Source organism: Acromyrmex echinatior, chromosome 17 (genome assembly GCF_024713525.1).
Source record: "Acromyrmex echinatior isolate Ae372 chromosome 17, ASM2471352v2, whole genome shotgun sequence".
NCBI lineage: Eukaryota > Metazoa > Arthropoda > Insecta > Hymenoptera > Formicidae > Acromyrmex > Acromyrmex echinatior.
The window spans coordinates 7,978,504-7,996,052 of record NC_141868.1 but is presented as its reverse complement, the minus strand read 5'-3'; the positions used below and the strand labels follow the sequence as shown (position 1 = coordinate 7,996,052).

Genomic DNA, 17,549 nt, shown 5'->3' with positions numbered 1-17,549 from the left:
AAAGTGGAAATAGATTTCATGTGATGTGATTTCTTGTATTGATTATTCACTCCAATTATTCCCTAAAATTTCATTTCGATCGTTTTAAAGCAATTACTTATAATATTAGGTAAATAATTGACGCACCCGTTATTGAAAGTTGATCGCATCGAAGCGAAGTTATGAAAAAAATTCTTGATGGAGATTTACGTTAACAAACAAGTTTATTCACTGTATAAATATACTACATAAGAGACTACGCAAAAGAACGCACGCGCGCGTAAATTGCGAGGATGTAAAAATAATATAGGCAGTAATTTTTCAGTCTTCCGCACACGAGAATAATAGTAATTTATTATAAACGTTCTCTTTTTCTCTTCTCTTCAAAAGGCGTTTCGAAATCGCAATGAGAGGTAGAAGTCCTTGCGATCCTTGCGTATTTTATACAGGCTGTAATACAGTTACGCGTATCATACAAAACTATTGTACAATTTATGGCACAGGTTTCCCGAAAGGCGGCGAATTACGCTTGCGAATTGCGATGCGAAGCATCAGATGAATGAACAACGAATGTAAGATTAGAAAGTTGAATTTCGGAAGATCAATATTTTCATCCCCATGAATGATGAGCAGAAATAGAGATTACGGAAAAGATAACAGGGAGAAAGAGGAAGGCTCTTAATCAAAATGGAAAGCTAAAAAGATCTCTAGCTAAAAAGATCTATATTGCAGGATTAACAGAAACTTTCCTGTACTTGTGTTTCTTCATTAACAGGCCTTCCTGGTTTTCCTCAAGGAAGAACTTACAAGAGGAGTAAGAAGGATAATGTGATATTGAAAAAATAAATAGCCAGAAAAAAACCAAGAGGCTCGGAAGATACGAACGAAACATTCGCTCACCAGGTGACACGAAACAGAGTTCTCGATTTCGCATTCGTTGTTCATTCGCTCGCCGTTACACAAAAACGGATATGTACGTTAACGATAAACGTTTCTGCATTAACATGGTATATACATCGTATGGTGCGCAGTTACTATGTAAACGATATACATGTAAAATACACTGATTATTGCTAAAAGATTTCGATAATTTCTGTTACTATGTCTAGTCTGTGTATCTGTATGAATGTGTGTACATGTGTGAATGCACGAAGACGGATATATGTCGAACTCTCGTAAATATATTTCGAAAGGTACGATAATTAGCGAACAAATGATTATTAACAGGAAACATAAAAATATCTTATGGTAGGAAGGCAAATACTGCTTTTTTCTCTCTACCACGCTTACACTTTTCGTAAAGAATTTATAAATACGATATATATAAAACCGTCACCTTTTTAGGGTAAAGAAACGGAAAGTGTCATAAATGTAATAATAAAATATATATGAGACGCAGCCTTTGATTAACTGCCATATCAATTAAATTATGAATAACATATACATGTTGTTAACGATGATGATAATAATAATATGATATACATTGATATCACAATTAATACAGATAAATGCATCTATAAAGTACTTGTAGATTAAAAAAGACGTCTGCTGAGATAAATATTTCTCTAATGCTCATTTTTTAAGTTATAGTCATGTACACTATTTTTTTTGCAAGTATAATGTAGCGTATGTGATGTAATTTTATACAAACTACGCTAAAGCTAGATATTTACAAAAAAAGTTTCCGCGGTAAAATGATCTTTTCTCTGTACATTACAAACTATCAAAATGTATAGCAGGCACAGTGGTATAATTATTACACTGAACTCTGTTATGGAACGTGCTAAAAAATATTCCAAGGCAGTTGTTTTTTTCCCAGTACAATTCAATAAAAAAAATTTAGTGTATTGTTATCCTACGAATAAAAATATATTTAATGTCATAATTGTTAGAATGAACTCACACTGTCCAATGCATATATTTAAAGAATACAGCCATCTCCTAACATTCTTAACGTGAAAATCATATGGAAAAGCATCTTCCAATATGCAGAGTTCAATGAGTTATTAACATATATATTTACAAGTAAAATCTTACGGGAATAATAATATTTCTATCAGTCTAAAAGTCTTGCCATTCGTTGCTTTTGAGTTTAACACATTAAAGGCCATTACAATAATTACATAATATATAATGAAATTATGTTACATAATTGCATAATATAATTATATGACTTGTCGTATATAATTATATATATAATTATATATTATATTATATGTATAATTATACATATAAATATACAATATGTATGTATATATATATATATATATATATATATATATATATAACAGATATAATTATAATAATTACAATATAAATTTTAATTAAACTACGATTGATTTCAATCGTTAGATTAATATATCATTATTTTTCTGGAAAACTCTATTACATTCCAAAATTAAACTTAAAATTATATCGCTTAAATTTCTTTCCGTAATAGAAGTTTTATCCCAAAAATGACCGTTAATGAGTAAATGAGAGTTATGAAAAAACTTTTATTTGTCCAAAATCTAATATACCGTATTGTATATATGATAACGCTCACAAATTATGTCATATTAAAGATTTTATATAAAAAATACAAAACTCGAAATGAAAAGTGACACGAGAAAATGCTTTCTCGGATTAGATTTTTGCTCCGGCATGTTCTATTGTGTACAATTTATCTTAATCATTTGTACGATTACATAGAAATACTTACAGTATTTTTAACGAAACTATTCATTATTACGTTAACGAGTAATTAAACAGCAAATTTGATTGATACACTGGTGCAGATTAAAGCAAATTGTATGTTATGTGTATATTTTACGCATATATACAATGTTTGGAAAATAACGATAAATCTTTCGCAAGCTGAAAAAATTCTTAGAGCTCTATGAGAAAAAAATAAACAATTTTTGCCTCTTGTAGTTTTTCTATAAAATTGATAGTATTTGAGTAAAAAATTATCGAAAACCAATTTTCGACAATTTTTAATAATTAATATCTTGTTAACTATTGCGAAAATTGCAATGGTAAAAGACCTTTTTCTACTCAGTTTAGTCCATTCTGATCCTATGCGAAAGATTTATCATTATTTTCCAAATACCCCATATATGTATGTATATATATATATATATATATATATATATATAGAACCTAGTTTGTATATACATAAATTATTTATTTAGATATAAAAATATATATATAGATATAAACATAGATAAGCACTTTATGAATAAAGTGCTCCAATGCATTCTACTAAATAATACAATGACCCATGTCGGGCATCTGAATTCAATTATATATACATTTATTATATATATATATATATATATACGTTTTTATAAATCAACAGTCTTTAAAGCCGTGTCCACTTGCAACAAAACATCGTAACTGCAATATCGTCGCGTAATATCAACATTGATATTACAACATTGATATTACATCGCATAACACTCGACGCGATACCATGTAGCCGGACTGAACATTTAAACCTAACAAATGTTCGAGGCAAAATCACGTTGCGCTTAAATGTGTGATGTTGCAGAATACTATTCACACATTGCAAATATAAATTTATTGCAAGTATCGATACGACTTAATATGCACCAGTGTGCATTAGTGCATTTAAATTCACTATATGACAGAATCTATTGCTTTAAAAGCTAATATATTTTTGTCATATTTTTTTTATATCGTTTCATAAAAATAACCATTGAATTTTCAATTATTACCTGTTGAGCATTTTCATTGAAAATTTTTATGCACAATGGTCGATTCAGTCATAATTAGTAATTATAAGATTTAAGTATCAACGACTAATACAGTCGTGATAAAGGAATATTGAAATAAAATAAATGCAAAAGTAGAAGCACCGAAGCGTTATATGTCTCTACTTCCGAATTCTTCTTAAGGCACCGGTGACGGTGGTGGTGGTAAGGGACTAAAATACGTGGACGATCTGGAACTCGGAGACGGTGGGCAACTGTTCGCTGCATCGCTGTGATAGACAGAACGTGGAGTGGGCGGCGGTGGAAATGGTTCACTTTCGTAACGATAGCGCGCTGGATAATTGCTGTCTGACTCATCGCAAACATCGGTGCTACATGGAGTAGGTGGTGGCGGTTGATTAATGCTCCTGTAGTGCCGATATGGCTTATACCGGGATGCATTGCTACTCGAGCAACGTGTCGAGCTAACGATCGTCGCTGGACTCGGTGGCGGATTCAAAGTTTCCTGAGGATATCCACCTGCAGAGCTTCCTCTAGTAGAACTTGACGCACCTGATAAAACAGAATATAAAAATTGTAAAATCTGAATGACAATTTATGTCACAGCAAATGATAATATGGATATTGTTCAGCTTCTTACGCATGAAAATTTTCCTAAGTGTAAAAGAATATTCTAATAAAGATTGTGTTTCGCGGATTTTCTCTGTGTCCAAATCCATTCTTGCAGTCCACTTCATTAGGGCGAAGAACAGCTTAATATTGAGCTGTTCCTTCAGGCCGTTCCTTTTATATTACGCTGCTTGTGGAGTGGCGAGGGAGGGGGGGGGGGGAGAAGAGAATTGTGGGTAGAGGGGGAGGGGGAGGTGGTGAAATTAGTCGGTCTTCAATAATCAGGAGAATGGTTTTCCATATTTTATTTATGTTGTAGCTATTTATCTCTATTTAGATTATTTTGTATCTCTATGGCTTCTCTATACTTTCCAAGAAAGTATGATGTAATGTTGGCTATTATGATCGTTTTGTGTCAAACAGTATTTCATGTCCTGTTTTGATGTTGTGTTCTGATAATACCGCGTGGCGTGTTTTAGCCTGACATCACGTTGGTGTTCTTTTATCCGTATGTTGACCATTCTCCCGGTTTTTTCTCCAGTGAAGGGTTGTAGTGTTTGTGCTAGGAAGCGTGATAAGTTGTATATCGGGGAGTATGGCATTGAAAATCAGTCTAAGAGGAATGTTTAGTTTGTGTATTTTTGATAGTCTTGATGGGAGAGGATTTGTAGGTTTTAACGTTGATTTTTATTGGGAATGTTGCTTTTCTCGACTAAGAGGTGTTCTGTGCATTAGTTGGATCTTTAAAAACTTTTTGTATGCTTTGTCCGAGAGAAGGTTCTTCATTTTTTTCTTTGATGTGTTCATGATTACTGTGTTCATGATTACTGTCGTGTTGCTTTTGTCTGGAAGCACGATGATGTCTGTGTTCCTGTTAGGTCTTGAAGGGCCAATCGCTCTTGTCTAGTGATGTTTGATGAAGGGAGTTTGATTTTGGAAAGGATATTAGTTACCTGTTTGCGGATATTATCTGCTTGTTCTGGTAGATGGGTGACTCTATTTGGTTGATAAGGACTTATTTTGTTCCCCCTCCCTCCCCCCACCACTTAAACAAGCAGCGTAATATAAAAGGAATAGGAGCAGCTCAGTCAGGCTCCTCGCCTTGATGAAGTGGACTGCAAGGTTCATGAAACGTTAGCATTCCAAAAATAGATCTGGACACAGAGAAAACCCGCGAAACACAATCTTTATACAGAAAGCACCCATAGAAACCAAGAAGAATATTCTAATATAAAAATATCATAAAGATGAAAATAATGAATATATACAAAAATATTTTTTTTTAAGCTAATTTATTTATTTATTTATTTAAGTTTATATGATCTTTCTCTTTAAATCTCAAGTCTTGATATATGACTTGATTTTAAGATTCCGTTCTAAAGAAGAGCTTACACAGTAATAATATACAAATACATTACCTGTAATGTGACTACGATCATAACTAGAGCCCAAACTACTTCCATTCAACATGGACATCCTTATGGCTTCCATCCCGACTTTGAGGCCTCCACTTGCTCCCCCATCCTTCCTATTGTTCTTTTGCGAAACAAACATCGGCTTCACCATTCGATTGTTACTAGGTTTCGGCGACAATGGATCTCCCGCCGAATCATGTAGTATATCAGGCAGGCCCTCGTTTCCGATAAACCTACAACAGATAATATAACAAAACAATAAATATTTTCTTGTTTGATACAAAAGATTCTTTCCCTTATGTTATTTTTTATATTTAAGAGATTCTATTTAAAATATGACTGAATTTTTTAAGGAATATTTAAACAACTTTTTTCTAAATGAAAAAATATATTAATAAAATATGACTGAATTTTGAGAATAAAAATTAATCCAAAGAGACATATATAATTTTTTAAGTTATTTAATAAATACAGTAAATATCTTTACTTTTTACGGCAGTAGTAGTAGCTTAAAATACTTGTTCCGACCACAAATACCACTGCCAGAATGATGATAATGTAAGTCGTCTTGCCAGATTCATTGATGCCAGGTCCAGCGTTCTGGCGATGAGGATTGTGTGGACTCATGCAAGCTGGCGGTATTTCGTCACTGCCATCGGCGCAATCGTCCCAACCGTCACACAATGATGTCCCGGAAATGCAAACACCATTTCCGACGCACTGGAACTGCCCGATTTCACAACATTGAGCCTCATCCGAACCATCCGGACACTGCTGAGTTCCATCGCATACTAAAGACAATTCTGCAGAAACAGACATATAATATATAATTATTTTATTGCTTTATATTCATATATTGATATTTTTAATTATCCAACAAAAGAGACAGAAGTCGCGCTTACCAATACAGTGATTCTGACATCTGAATTGATCGCGGGAGCAAGTAGGACATCCCAGCTCGTCGCTGCCATCTGAACAATCGGTTTGGCCATCGCACTTCCATGTGGCTGGTATACAATCCTTACTCACGGCCGCGTTAGGAGCGGCACATGTAAAGTGATCGTTTCCACAGACAGGCGCCGCGCGACAAGTCCGACCGTCGTCGGATAGAACCAATGACTTCGGACATGAACAACGGGGCAACGTTGCAGTAGCCTCATCGGCAATAGTATTGGTGCCGACGCAGAAGTGCGAGCAACCACCATAATCGTTGAATGGGCTGCACACATGTGTCTCCATGAGTAAATCTTCAGGCATATTGATCGCAATAAGATCCGTGAAAGATATGCGACCTGTCGTCACCTGTGTACCTCGCCTAGTGTTTCCATCAAACGTCTTATTTACCCGTTCAATTACCTATTAAGATTCAATGAGATAAATATACATATGGATTATCATACTATCCTAATCTCAAATTTTTCTATGTAAGATATTTATATGATACCCGAAATCAACAATAAAATATTGTCACTCACCTGTGCATCGCGATCGTACCAATAGAGATAATTGAAAAGGATTGCTAGATGCAGTGCCGAGCCCTGCGTGGAAGTCAAGAGCTTACGATCGTTACCCTCGAAGTTGGAGCATTCAATGTGTTTGCTGTATGCCCAGTAGACGGCATACGTCGTGGTGTCTACTGTTAAGCCGGTAGGCTGTTCCAGTAAATCGCCGGCAATCACGTGGCGCTCCTTGCCGTCCATCTTGCTGCGTACCACCCGCTTCTTCCCTACATCAGTCCAAAAGAGTAATCGCTGTTGCGAATAGATCGCTATGTGACGTGGTTTCTCGCCGTCACCTTTCACCACGATGCCAAGAGCCGAACCATTGTCCAGTCGCGTGACATTAAGTGCATCATTTGTTGAACATGTCCAGAAGAGCAGCCGTCCGAGCGGATCCAACGCAAGATCAAACAAATGGCCATTTCCGATGGACACCACAACTGTGCTGCTGTGCTGTTGCTGCTGCGTCTGGTTCTCCAAGGCACGACGAATTGTCATGCGACCATCAATCCAGTAGACGTGCTGCGTCACTGGATCGAACTCAATCGCGCGAACGTTTTTTAAACCCTGTACACGCAACGTCACATCCGCACAGTCATCCGTCTGATCAGGTAAATAACGTACGATCGCAGTGCGCTGACTGTAGATCATGAAATGTCGTGGCGCCATGCAAGTCCGATTGTCCCGCGCCAGATTATAATGCGTGGGACACGCGCATTTGTGAATGACGGACGCACCGCCGTTCGAATCCGGTAAAGCGATGCAAAGGTGGCTGCAATTGCCGTTCGCAATAGCGCATGGATTCGAACCAGACTGTCGCGATGCGTGAAAGACTTTCAAATCCGTCACCGATGCTAGATTAGTGTGGATCTTGGTACGATTCGCTCCGGTGATCTTGTCCGCTCTTTCAATGTCGCCTGTGTTCCAATCCGCCCAATAAATAAAGTCCCGATACTGCGTAACGCTGAACGGATAAACTATGTGACGCGAAATAATGACATCCCCTCGTTGCGTTAACAGATCATAACAGTTGATCGCGGGTGTAGAGATGTCAGCCCAATACAATTTGCGCCCCACATGGTCGATCGTCAGACCGTTCGCTCGGCCGATGTGCGAAACGATTACTTGCCGCTGTGTGCCATCCAGAAAAGCTCTCTCGATACTACCGGTGTTGCCCCATTCGGCCCAGTATAAATGGCTAGAAAACAGATAAATATATTAAACAAATATTAAACAAGATTTAACACATTTATTTAATAAGATGCCAACTAATCTCTATATCAAAAATATTCTCATATAATTATTTTTAATTATATTTTTCATTTTGTTACCACAATTATATATCTAAAGAGAGATATCTTTTAGATATTTCTCTCATCTTTTTGCCATATTTGTTAACTTTATTCATTTAAAAAATAATATTTATTAATTTAAATTTCAATGGAAAACAAAACAAAAGTATATAAATAGAAATCAAGCTATGGAGTTATAAAGATTATGTAAAATTTAATTTAAAGGTAATAGCAGAATAGAAACACAAAACTCACCCTCTCTCAGGATCCACAGCCACATTCTTGGGCTCGAGAAGATTTTGCCATAAAAGTATTTTCCTGCTGCCTCCTTCTATTCTTATCATTTCTATTCTGCGCGTGATGGTATCACTCCAATAGAGATTGTGCGCGATCCAATCAAACGCAATACCTTCTGGCGATTCTAGACCAAGATCGACTATTTTTTCAATATCTGATCCATTTATAAAGACACGTGTGATGGTTTTTAGCTTAATATCTGTCCAATAAATGCGATTCTCGGACAAGTCGAAATCTATAGCGCTAGAAAGAACAAAAAATATGTTTGTCAAAAAACATAGTTAAGTATGAAATAAAATAGCTTGTCTCATTGAATTAAATCTTGATATAAATAGCAAAATTTAAAAAACCGCTTCAAGAAATCCTTTTTGAAGAAAAAAATGAATTAATTATAAAACTTCTAGTGAAAAAAATATCTATTTTTTAAATATATAAACATCGTTTTTATAATTTTTCGAAAAATTTAATAAACATTTTTAATATATTTTAATCTAATCTTACTTTAACATTCACTTTAATGTTGCAGCTATACTAACCTAGCGTCTTTGATACCAGTGACAGGTATGATATTATCATTATTAATGTTCTCAATACTGATTCGACCAAGATTCTCCCTCCTAGAAAATAGTAGGAACGCTTCCGGTACAACACACGTGCGCTTATCCTTTGTCAATTCGTAGCCCATCTGACAGGCGCAGACGTACCTGAATATTTTCGATTTTATATTACAATTTTTCGTAAACAAATTGTCATTCAATTTATATATTCGTTACTTTAATCTTCCTTAGAAAAACTAATTTACTTCAATATATAGCGTGATGTGAAAAGTATAATTCTTTGCTCTTCTCTACCTTAATAAAAGTCTCTCCTTATAGAAATTCAATTTTAATACTAAAAATTATTTAATACTTTTGAATATTAAAAGCATTAAACAAAGTAAGTAGTTCTTAATTACTTCTTTTCAATATTAAATTTCTATAAGAATCTCCAATCTATTCGCAACGATTTCAGCAAATCTTGCAGAAAAATATTCGAATAATTCCCGCAATATATACCTATTGTTGGGTCTATTAAAACAGAGATGGCTACATCCACCATTGTCATGGGCGCATGGAGAATTACTGGCGTTCATTTTGCCAAGATGTATGGCCTTGATCCCCATTACATTGGGTACTTGGTCAACAATGACTTCACGTTCGCCACCCGTGAGCTTGTGCGCCCGATCGATGCTGCGACGCTGCCAATCGGTCCAATACAAATAATCGCCCAGTAAGGTGAGACCGAACAGATGTGGCAGATTATCGGTGATAACCTCACGCCGGTCAGTACCGTCCATATTAGACACCTCGATTTTGTCGGTTTTCGCGTCACACCAATAGATCTTATTGCGCTCGAGATCCAAGGCGATACCATTTGGCCAGACAATGTCCTTGGTGATGAGCAATATACGCTCACTGCCGTCTAGATTACTGCGCTCAATTTTCGGACGCTTTTCGCTCCAATCGGTCCAGAACATCCAGCCGTGTTCAGGTGCGAGCGCGATCGCTCGTGGTTCGAATAGATCTTCATTCACCAGCACACGCCGATATTTCCCATCTAGTCGCGCCACTTCAATCCGATCGGTCCCGGTATCAGTCCAATAGAGATTGCGAGCGATCCAGTCTATCGCAATACCATCTGGATTCGCCACCTGTAAGAATCCAATCCAAATCAAAAGATAGAATTATAGCAATTCGAATATAACGCAAAAATATAATGGCTTCTTTGCTCTAAAAGTCTCTTCAATTTATCTATAATATTAACAATTTCGCCAAAAAATTTGTGTAATTCCAACATGCACACTTCTTCTTAGTTCTGTTGAAACAGATGTAAACAGAAGACAATTAGATAAAAACAAAATTGCAGAAGACATTTAAATAAAAACAAAATTGTAAAAAATTCAAAAATTTAAGAAATTTAAAATATATTTTAAAAGATATTATTTTCAATAATATCTTTTAAAAACGAAAATTCAAAGATTTTTATTTTCTTTTTAATAAAAGAATTCATATAATATTTCAGTACTTTTATATCCTTTAGAAATTTGTTTTTAGAAAAAACAAATAAGAACGATTTTAATACTGAAGAGCATAAAAAACCAATGTTGGACATTTTTGTGAAATTATTATATAATCTTTCGGAATTGAATCAAATTATTTACAAACGTTTCAACACATTCATGTCATTTTCTTTATGACATTCAATTATACATATAAGGAATTAACGATAATATAAATTATTGTAAACATTTTACATTTCTCCTAAATTAGTCAGATTTAATTTATCGCTGCTTGATCGCATTGTTGTAGTCTAAAATTTTAACCTTCTATCATCCAACTTTCGTTAATATTCAACTTTGTGAATTCGCTGCTAGATATATCTTTATTCAGTTGTTAATATAGTTGATATAAACCAATATAAACGTGTGAGATGATCATGGTCATCCTGCATGAGAGGCCCAATTTTTATAATTAATTGTAATCACATTAAGTTACTATGAACCTAACTTCTAGCAATTTAATTTCAATTCATGTCAAAAATAAAATTATAAAATTAATTCGGGCAAAGTGAACTAAGATGATTATGTCAGCAGCATATGGATTCTAATCAGTAATTTCCAATACTCGTTATTATGTAAATCAAAATGTAATTATCTATGCGTATGACCATTCTCATCTTATTGTTATATGACAAATTTTTTTATGAACGATGACAATATTTCAGCAACCAATTTTGATAAATATTGGTTGAACACTGGCTTCATTATATAAGTATGATCTCAAACGACTAAATTTTAGGAAGAAAGTATGATATCAAGGATAGGAGAGTAAGCAGCTGGTAATTTATGGATATTACTTTGATTATTTATTCCATAAGCCTGTTTCGCAATGTAGATTATTTCCGATAACAATCTTTTATAATATGATGGTTCTATGTCTAAAATTTCCACTTCATCCCATTTAAAATCATGATTATTCTTTAATCTATATTCAGAAATGACCGATAGATCCCCATTCTTTTTCTTAACATCTGCACGATGTTCTTTAGTTCTAATTTCCAATTTTCTTTTCTTTGATCCACGTTTGATGCTTCACAATTGTTGCAATTGATTTTATATATAACATCACATCGAGAGTTGAAATCTAAAACATCTCTTTACCCGTCTTAATAAATCTCCCGAGAAAGTTAATCGGTTTAAATACTATATTTAAATCATATTTTTTGTAATGCTTCTGAACTTTCTGAGATTTTATTGAAATAAGGAATTGTGAAATATCTTTTTAAATTCAATTCATCGTTATTATCATCATTTTATCAAATGATTGTCTGAAGAGTAATTATTGATTTTGCTATTAATTGTGGAAAAAATGAAATGTAAAGGATAACTGTTTTGTAATAGTATATTGATTATGTCTTCTACATCTTTTGTGTGAAATTCAATTCAATTTCCGATAAAATCAAAATTTTATCAAACAGGCTTATAATGACATCTCTTTTGTGCTCCATTGGATGGTTGGAATGAAAATTTAAATACCTTCCTAAATTAGTGGGTTTTCTATAAATAAAAAAACTTAATTCTATCATCATTGATCATCACTTTAGTATTTAAAAAATTAATATCATCATTCCCACCAGTCTCCAAAGTGAATTGTATTCTAGGATGGTATGAATTGAATTCTAATAAGATTACCTCTACATCATTTTTGTGTGCCGTAAACAAAATGTCATACGTATCGAAAATAAAATGGTAGGCTGATGATAGGCTGGGATTTCGTTTGAAAATCGTCTCCTTTAAATCCTGTAATACCATATCTGCAAGTATGGGTAACAATAGGAAACCCATAGGAGTAAAGATTTGTTTATAAATTTTATTATTAAAAGTGAAAAATGTGGAATTTATCACCAGTGATTTATTACAGCCGTTATAAATGATTTAAAGTTTTATGCTCTTAAAACTAGTATTAAAATTATTCATAAAGTCTTATTTTCCAATTTAAATTCTTGTTTTAGGTGAAAACTACATTTGTTACAAACTTTTTTAAACATTTTATAAAAGATTTTTTAGCAACTATTTATAAATCTGTATGATATATAAAAAAATATTGATTTACTTTTGCAACGACAATTCATGTAATTTTAATTCGATTAAAATCAAAATTTAAGAATTGAGCCATTGCTGCATTGAAAGATATTATATTTTTTGTTATAAATAACGTATTTTCAAAACCAATGCAAACATTAAACGAGAAAAAGAAAAAGAGAAACAATTACATACCTCCGTGGAAATCACATTCTGTTGACTCATTCCATCGAGAGGAGCTCGCCTGATGGTAGTTGTTTGTTCATCAGTCCAATACAGCAACTCTTCCGCTGGATCGAAGTCAATTGCAATTGCATGTTTAATGCCGGTGAGTGGCAACACGAAATTTGTATAATCAGGCGAGTCCAAGGATATTCGACAGATTTCGGTTCGTTGGACTATTAGCAGCAACTGTTCCGGTCTGTTGGCGCAAGTGTGTTTGTCAATCAGTTTGACACCCGTGGGACAGGCGCAACTATAACCAGGTTCCTTCGAGCTCAGAAGGCACAGATGAGAACAATTGCCGTTGTTTCGTTTGCAAGGATTATTGCTGCCCGGTTGCCTCCTTGCATCCCAGACTTCAATGTCACCTGAAAACGATATTTAATAAAAATTAATAAATACAGAATATCAAATAAAATAAATCATATTAATTTTATTAGAGGTGCAAATCATGATTTTCCGAATCTTTCAAAGAGATTCAAATACAAATCAAATTCAATCTCACTTAATTCAAGTAGTATTCAAATAATTTACATATCTTTAAATTTTATATGGAGAATTAATAAATATCATGTAAACAGATAAAATATATAATAATAAATATAAATAATAAATATCGTAATAAAGATTTTAAATATATATAATCTAGTGATCTAAAGGAAATAAAGCACACTATATAATTTTTTTAGATTTAAAGATAAGCGTTAAGAATATAATTGGCCTGATCTGAAGATCAAATACAAACAATTTTAATCAACATTTGCTCAAGTTATTATTGTATACACAAGAATATATTTACTACCAGGTATATATTTACTACCAGGTATATATTCGCCGTGAAATAATTCACGTGGATGTGATTGTGGCTGGTTTATATCATACGAATGGATACACCAAGTCTTCCAGTCGGTCCAATAAAGTCGATTGTCAAAAAACGTTATGGCAAATGGGTAGTCCAGATTGCGAGTGATCAATTTGCGTTTATTACCACCATGATAATCCATTACAGCAATGAAATGTAATCTACCATCCGCCCAGTAGACGAGTCTATTTTCATAATCAATCGTCAGGCCGTTCGGCCAGAATATGTCGTCAGAGACGATAATCTCGCGAGTATTTGGATCACCATCCATTGAGGCACGTTCAATCTTAGGCACGTCGCCCCAATCGGTCCAGAATAGATATCCTTCCATGGGCGCGAGAGCGATTGCACGCGGCTGATAGATGTCATTCCAGAAGAGAACCTTCCTGTTACGGCCGTCGATGCTGGTCACCTCAATCCGGTTCTTCTCGCCATCCGTCCAGTACAATTTATCCGTAAACCAGTCGCAAGCAAGACCATCGGGCGATATCAAACTGGAGTTCACTACTGTTATCTTCTCACCAGTGTGTGTGCCATTATAGTGAATGCATTGTATCATCTCCAAATTGCTGTCGGACCAACAAATCAGCTCACGCTCATAGAAGAAGTCCAGTGACGCACCTTCTGACAAATCCTTAATAATGATGTTGACCTTGTTACTGCGAGATATATTGGTCACCCTGATATCCTTATGAGTGCCAAATAGAAGTAGAGGCGAGCCTAAAAAATAATAATATCAATAATATAATATTTAGTTTGAGAATAATTGGCTCACTTAAAAAATTTGACTTAATTAATCTTGGGCTTGAACTTAATATGTCCTCGTCACTGAACTATCATCTCTTTACATTCTTTAGAGTAGAATCTTACATCAAGAAGTAAAAATTGAGTCAGTCTTAAAAAACTCTGAAAAAAATTATGTCACAATGTTAGATGGTGAAATCATGTAATTAAAACATGTAAATCACGTAATGAATTGTTTCAAATCAGCATATAATTTTTTAAAACGATGTAATGTGAAAAATCACATGATATTAGAAATAATTTCATCCATCATGTGATTTTATAGTTATCAAATTTTAAAGAATTGAATGATAGAAGTAGAAGAAAAAAGAATATCATCATGTGACTTTTCAAAAGACATAATTTTAACATCACGTACTGATTAGGAACATTCTGTTACATGTGATTTACATGTTTTAATTACAATTTCATCATGCGACTGTGTGACGTGATTTTTTTCAGTAGGGAAGACTGACTTAATTTTCAATCTTTAATATTTTATTTCGTTAATTATTATACTTAAAAAAAAATAAACCATAAAGTTAAAAGTTTGTCTTTAAAACACCATTACGGTTTAAAAAAAAAAGAAAATTCGCTTTCACAACGCTTTAAGCATCGTTTCATCCTTGTTATTTAATAAATATAAACAAGGATAATTGATGTTCACAAGCGTTGTGAGCGGGAAAGTAAACGCAGCCATAATAAACACACACGTATACACACAATGTACACAACATACATAAATAGCAAGCAAAACAAACATGGAAAACTGTGCACAGACGACAACAGCAAAAAAATATAAAATCAGGAAAAAAGGAAAAAGAAAGATCAAAAAAGAAGGCGAAAAAGAGCTAGTCTCAAAGACATCGATTTTAGAAGAGGAAGAATGATAAGATCATGACGGATTGAGCATCGATGCTTACCATTGCAAAAAAAAAAGTCGCAGAGGAAGCAAGCGATAGCGAGCCACGCGTTCATGGCGAGGATTAATTATCCTAGCTGCAAGTTTCACGTATTCTCGGTCGAGGTAAAATTGCGTTCACAGCTACGATCATCTCGTCGCCGTATGGTTGATAGAGCAGTTCCTTAACAGTGTTATCACGTTCGTTTTCCTTGCGTCACCGGCCATTTGTACTGTGGAACTGTCTTGGGTCCAAGACGCTCCAGATTCCAGCGGTGGCGTCTACCGCTTCGAACACACACAAGATTCATGGGTGCACTGTTTTATCAACGTCCGATTATTCGAAAATATTTATACAGATAAACAAAAGAATAATTTTTCCTAGAATTTGTTATACATATTTTTTAGAATTTTTGTGTAAATTTTAGAATTTTTTCAGAAATTTTTTTTTAAATCATGAAAAATCTTATTGTTAGAATATCAATCTTAAAACTCACATAAACGAAAAATTCTAAGAAAAAATGTAGACTGTCTTATTTTTGAAAAGTGTTCCAATTCGATTTATAGAAAATTTTCAGAAAAAGTCTTTCAGTATGCAGCAACTTTTCTAGTTTATCGTTTTTAAGTTGCTAAAACATTTTTAATTTAAAATTCTTAGAAAAAGTAGATGAAGAATACAAGTTGAACAGAGATTAAAATTAATCTACATTGGTGAAAATGGGTATAATAAATTGTATATATCAATTTTAATATAAAAATTTTTTTACACGAAATAAATAATAAAACAAATTTTTTATAAATACGCTGTTTTATCGATATATCCAGTTGTCCAAAAATATGTAGACAAAGATATAAGTACAATTTCTTCTTTTTCTATCATTTTAAAAGCATCAAGTAAACATCTTAAAAGCGCATTAATAGATTCGATATATCAATTTTATTGTCGAATATAATAAATCTAACAAAATTTTTGAAATATTGATATTTTATATAGCAAATTTATTTCTATATATAATACAAAAAATTTAATTGTTTACAATACAGAACACCTTATAATATATCCTTTATTCCAGATTCGAAATTGGATGATATTTTCTTGCTTTGCAGATAAATCTCTATACCTGTTTTCGATTGTCCTTTTCCACCTGTTGCAATTGGAATTGATCAAAATGAATCCATTCATCCGCGAGGGATAGCTGGGAGAAATCAGCCTTCTATAGAAAAAAAAAGCATCGTGTCATCTGCAATGCAGAAAGTGTCGGAAAGTGCAATTCGGAGAATTGCATTTCGAAGCAAATTAAAGGAAAAGATTAAAAAAGATGAGACGATCACGTGGATTTAAACGAAAGCGATTTACGAGAATCATGGCAGATCACACCAATCTTGTTTGCTCAGCGATAAGCGATTTCCAAACAAATAGGTTACCTACGTCAGTTGCAGTCCAAATTAAGTGGAAACGCAATAATCGTGGCGTGATCGTTGCGCGATAACTACATATTATTCTCGTTCAGCGATCTTCGTTCAGTTGACCTTCCGCAACTTCGTAGATCTTGCTCGTCATTTTCGTCATTTTGTGCTTTGTTGACGACGCAAGTGGAATTTCGTCGATGAGTAAGTATTCATGATTGACAGAACGATCATCAATCATCTCTCTTTCGTAGATGGTCGAGATAGATCTGGTAGACGTGGAACAATGTGGATCTGTTCGTTTTAATTGCGATCACCAAAAGTTGAACTCCAGATTTCCTTAGGTGCGAAAAAATGATCAGTCTCTCTAGAAATCAGTCATTTGCAGTACATTTGCTCTTAGATGTTGAGACTAAAAAAATCTGTTAAATATTTCATTTATTTTTA

At 33.9% G+C, this 17,549-nt stretch overlaps 2 protein-coding genes and 1 long non-coding RNA gene across 5 annotated transcripts in view; 1 reads left to right on the top strand and 2 right to left on the bottom strand.

The window, feature by feature from the left end:
• Positions 1-17,549, top strand: part of mRpL23 (mitochondrial ribosomal protein L23) — a 111,150-nt gene that overhangs the window by 91,889 nt on the left and 1,712 nt on the right. Inside the window, exon 5 of the transcript XR_015547963.1 lies at positions 16,803-17,446. The gene's annotated coding sequence lies outside the window, so the exon portion shown is untranslated. The remainder of the gene's footprint in view (positions 1-16,802; positions 17,447-17,549) is intronic.
• On the bottom strand, positions 185-16,003 carry arr (low-density lipoprotein receptor-related protein 6). 3 transcript variants are annotated; one of them, XM_011067847.2, is made up of 11 exons: positions 15,718-16,003; positions 13,952-14,731; positions 13,123-13,517; positions 9,863-10,497; positions 9,344-9,511; positions 8,766-9,050; positions 7,195-8,416; positions 6,622-7,075; positions 6,207-6,522; positions 5,723-5,952; positions 185-4,247 (listed from the first exon to the last, which is right to left on the bottom strand). In XM_011067847.2, the coding sequence occupies exons 1-11, from the start codon at positions 15,770-15,772 to the stop codon at positions 3,874-3,876; spliced, it is 4,914 nt and encodes a 1,637-aa protein (XP_011066149.1). In that variant the 5' UTR covers positions 15,773-16,003; the 3' UTR covers positions 185-3,873. The 3 variants fall into 3 exon arrangements, with proteins under 3 accessions (XP_011066149.1, XP_011066151.1, XP_011066152.1); XM_011067849.2 differs by having other exon boundaries at positions 13,967-14,731; XM_011067850.2 differs by having other exon boundaries at positions 13,970-14,731.
• On the bottom strand, positions 16,663-17,261 carry LOC147906974 (uncharacterized). Its single transcript, XR_015547967.1, has 2 exons — positions 17,121-17,261; positions 16,663-16,909 (listed from the first exon to the last, which is right to left on the bottom strand). It is a non-coding gene; the product is annotated as an uncharacterized LOC147906974 (long non-coding RNA).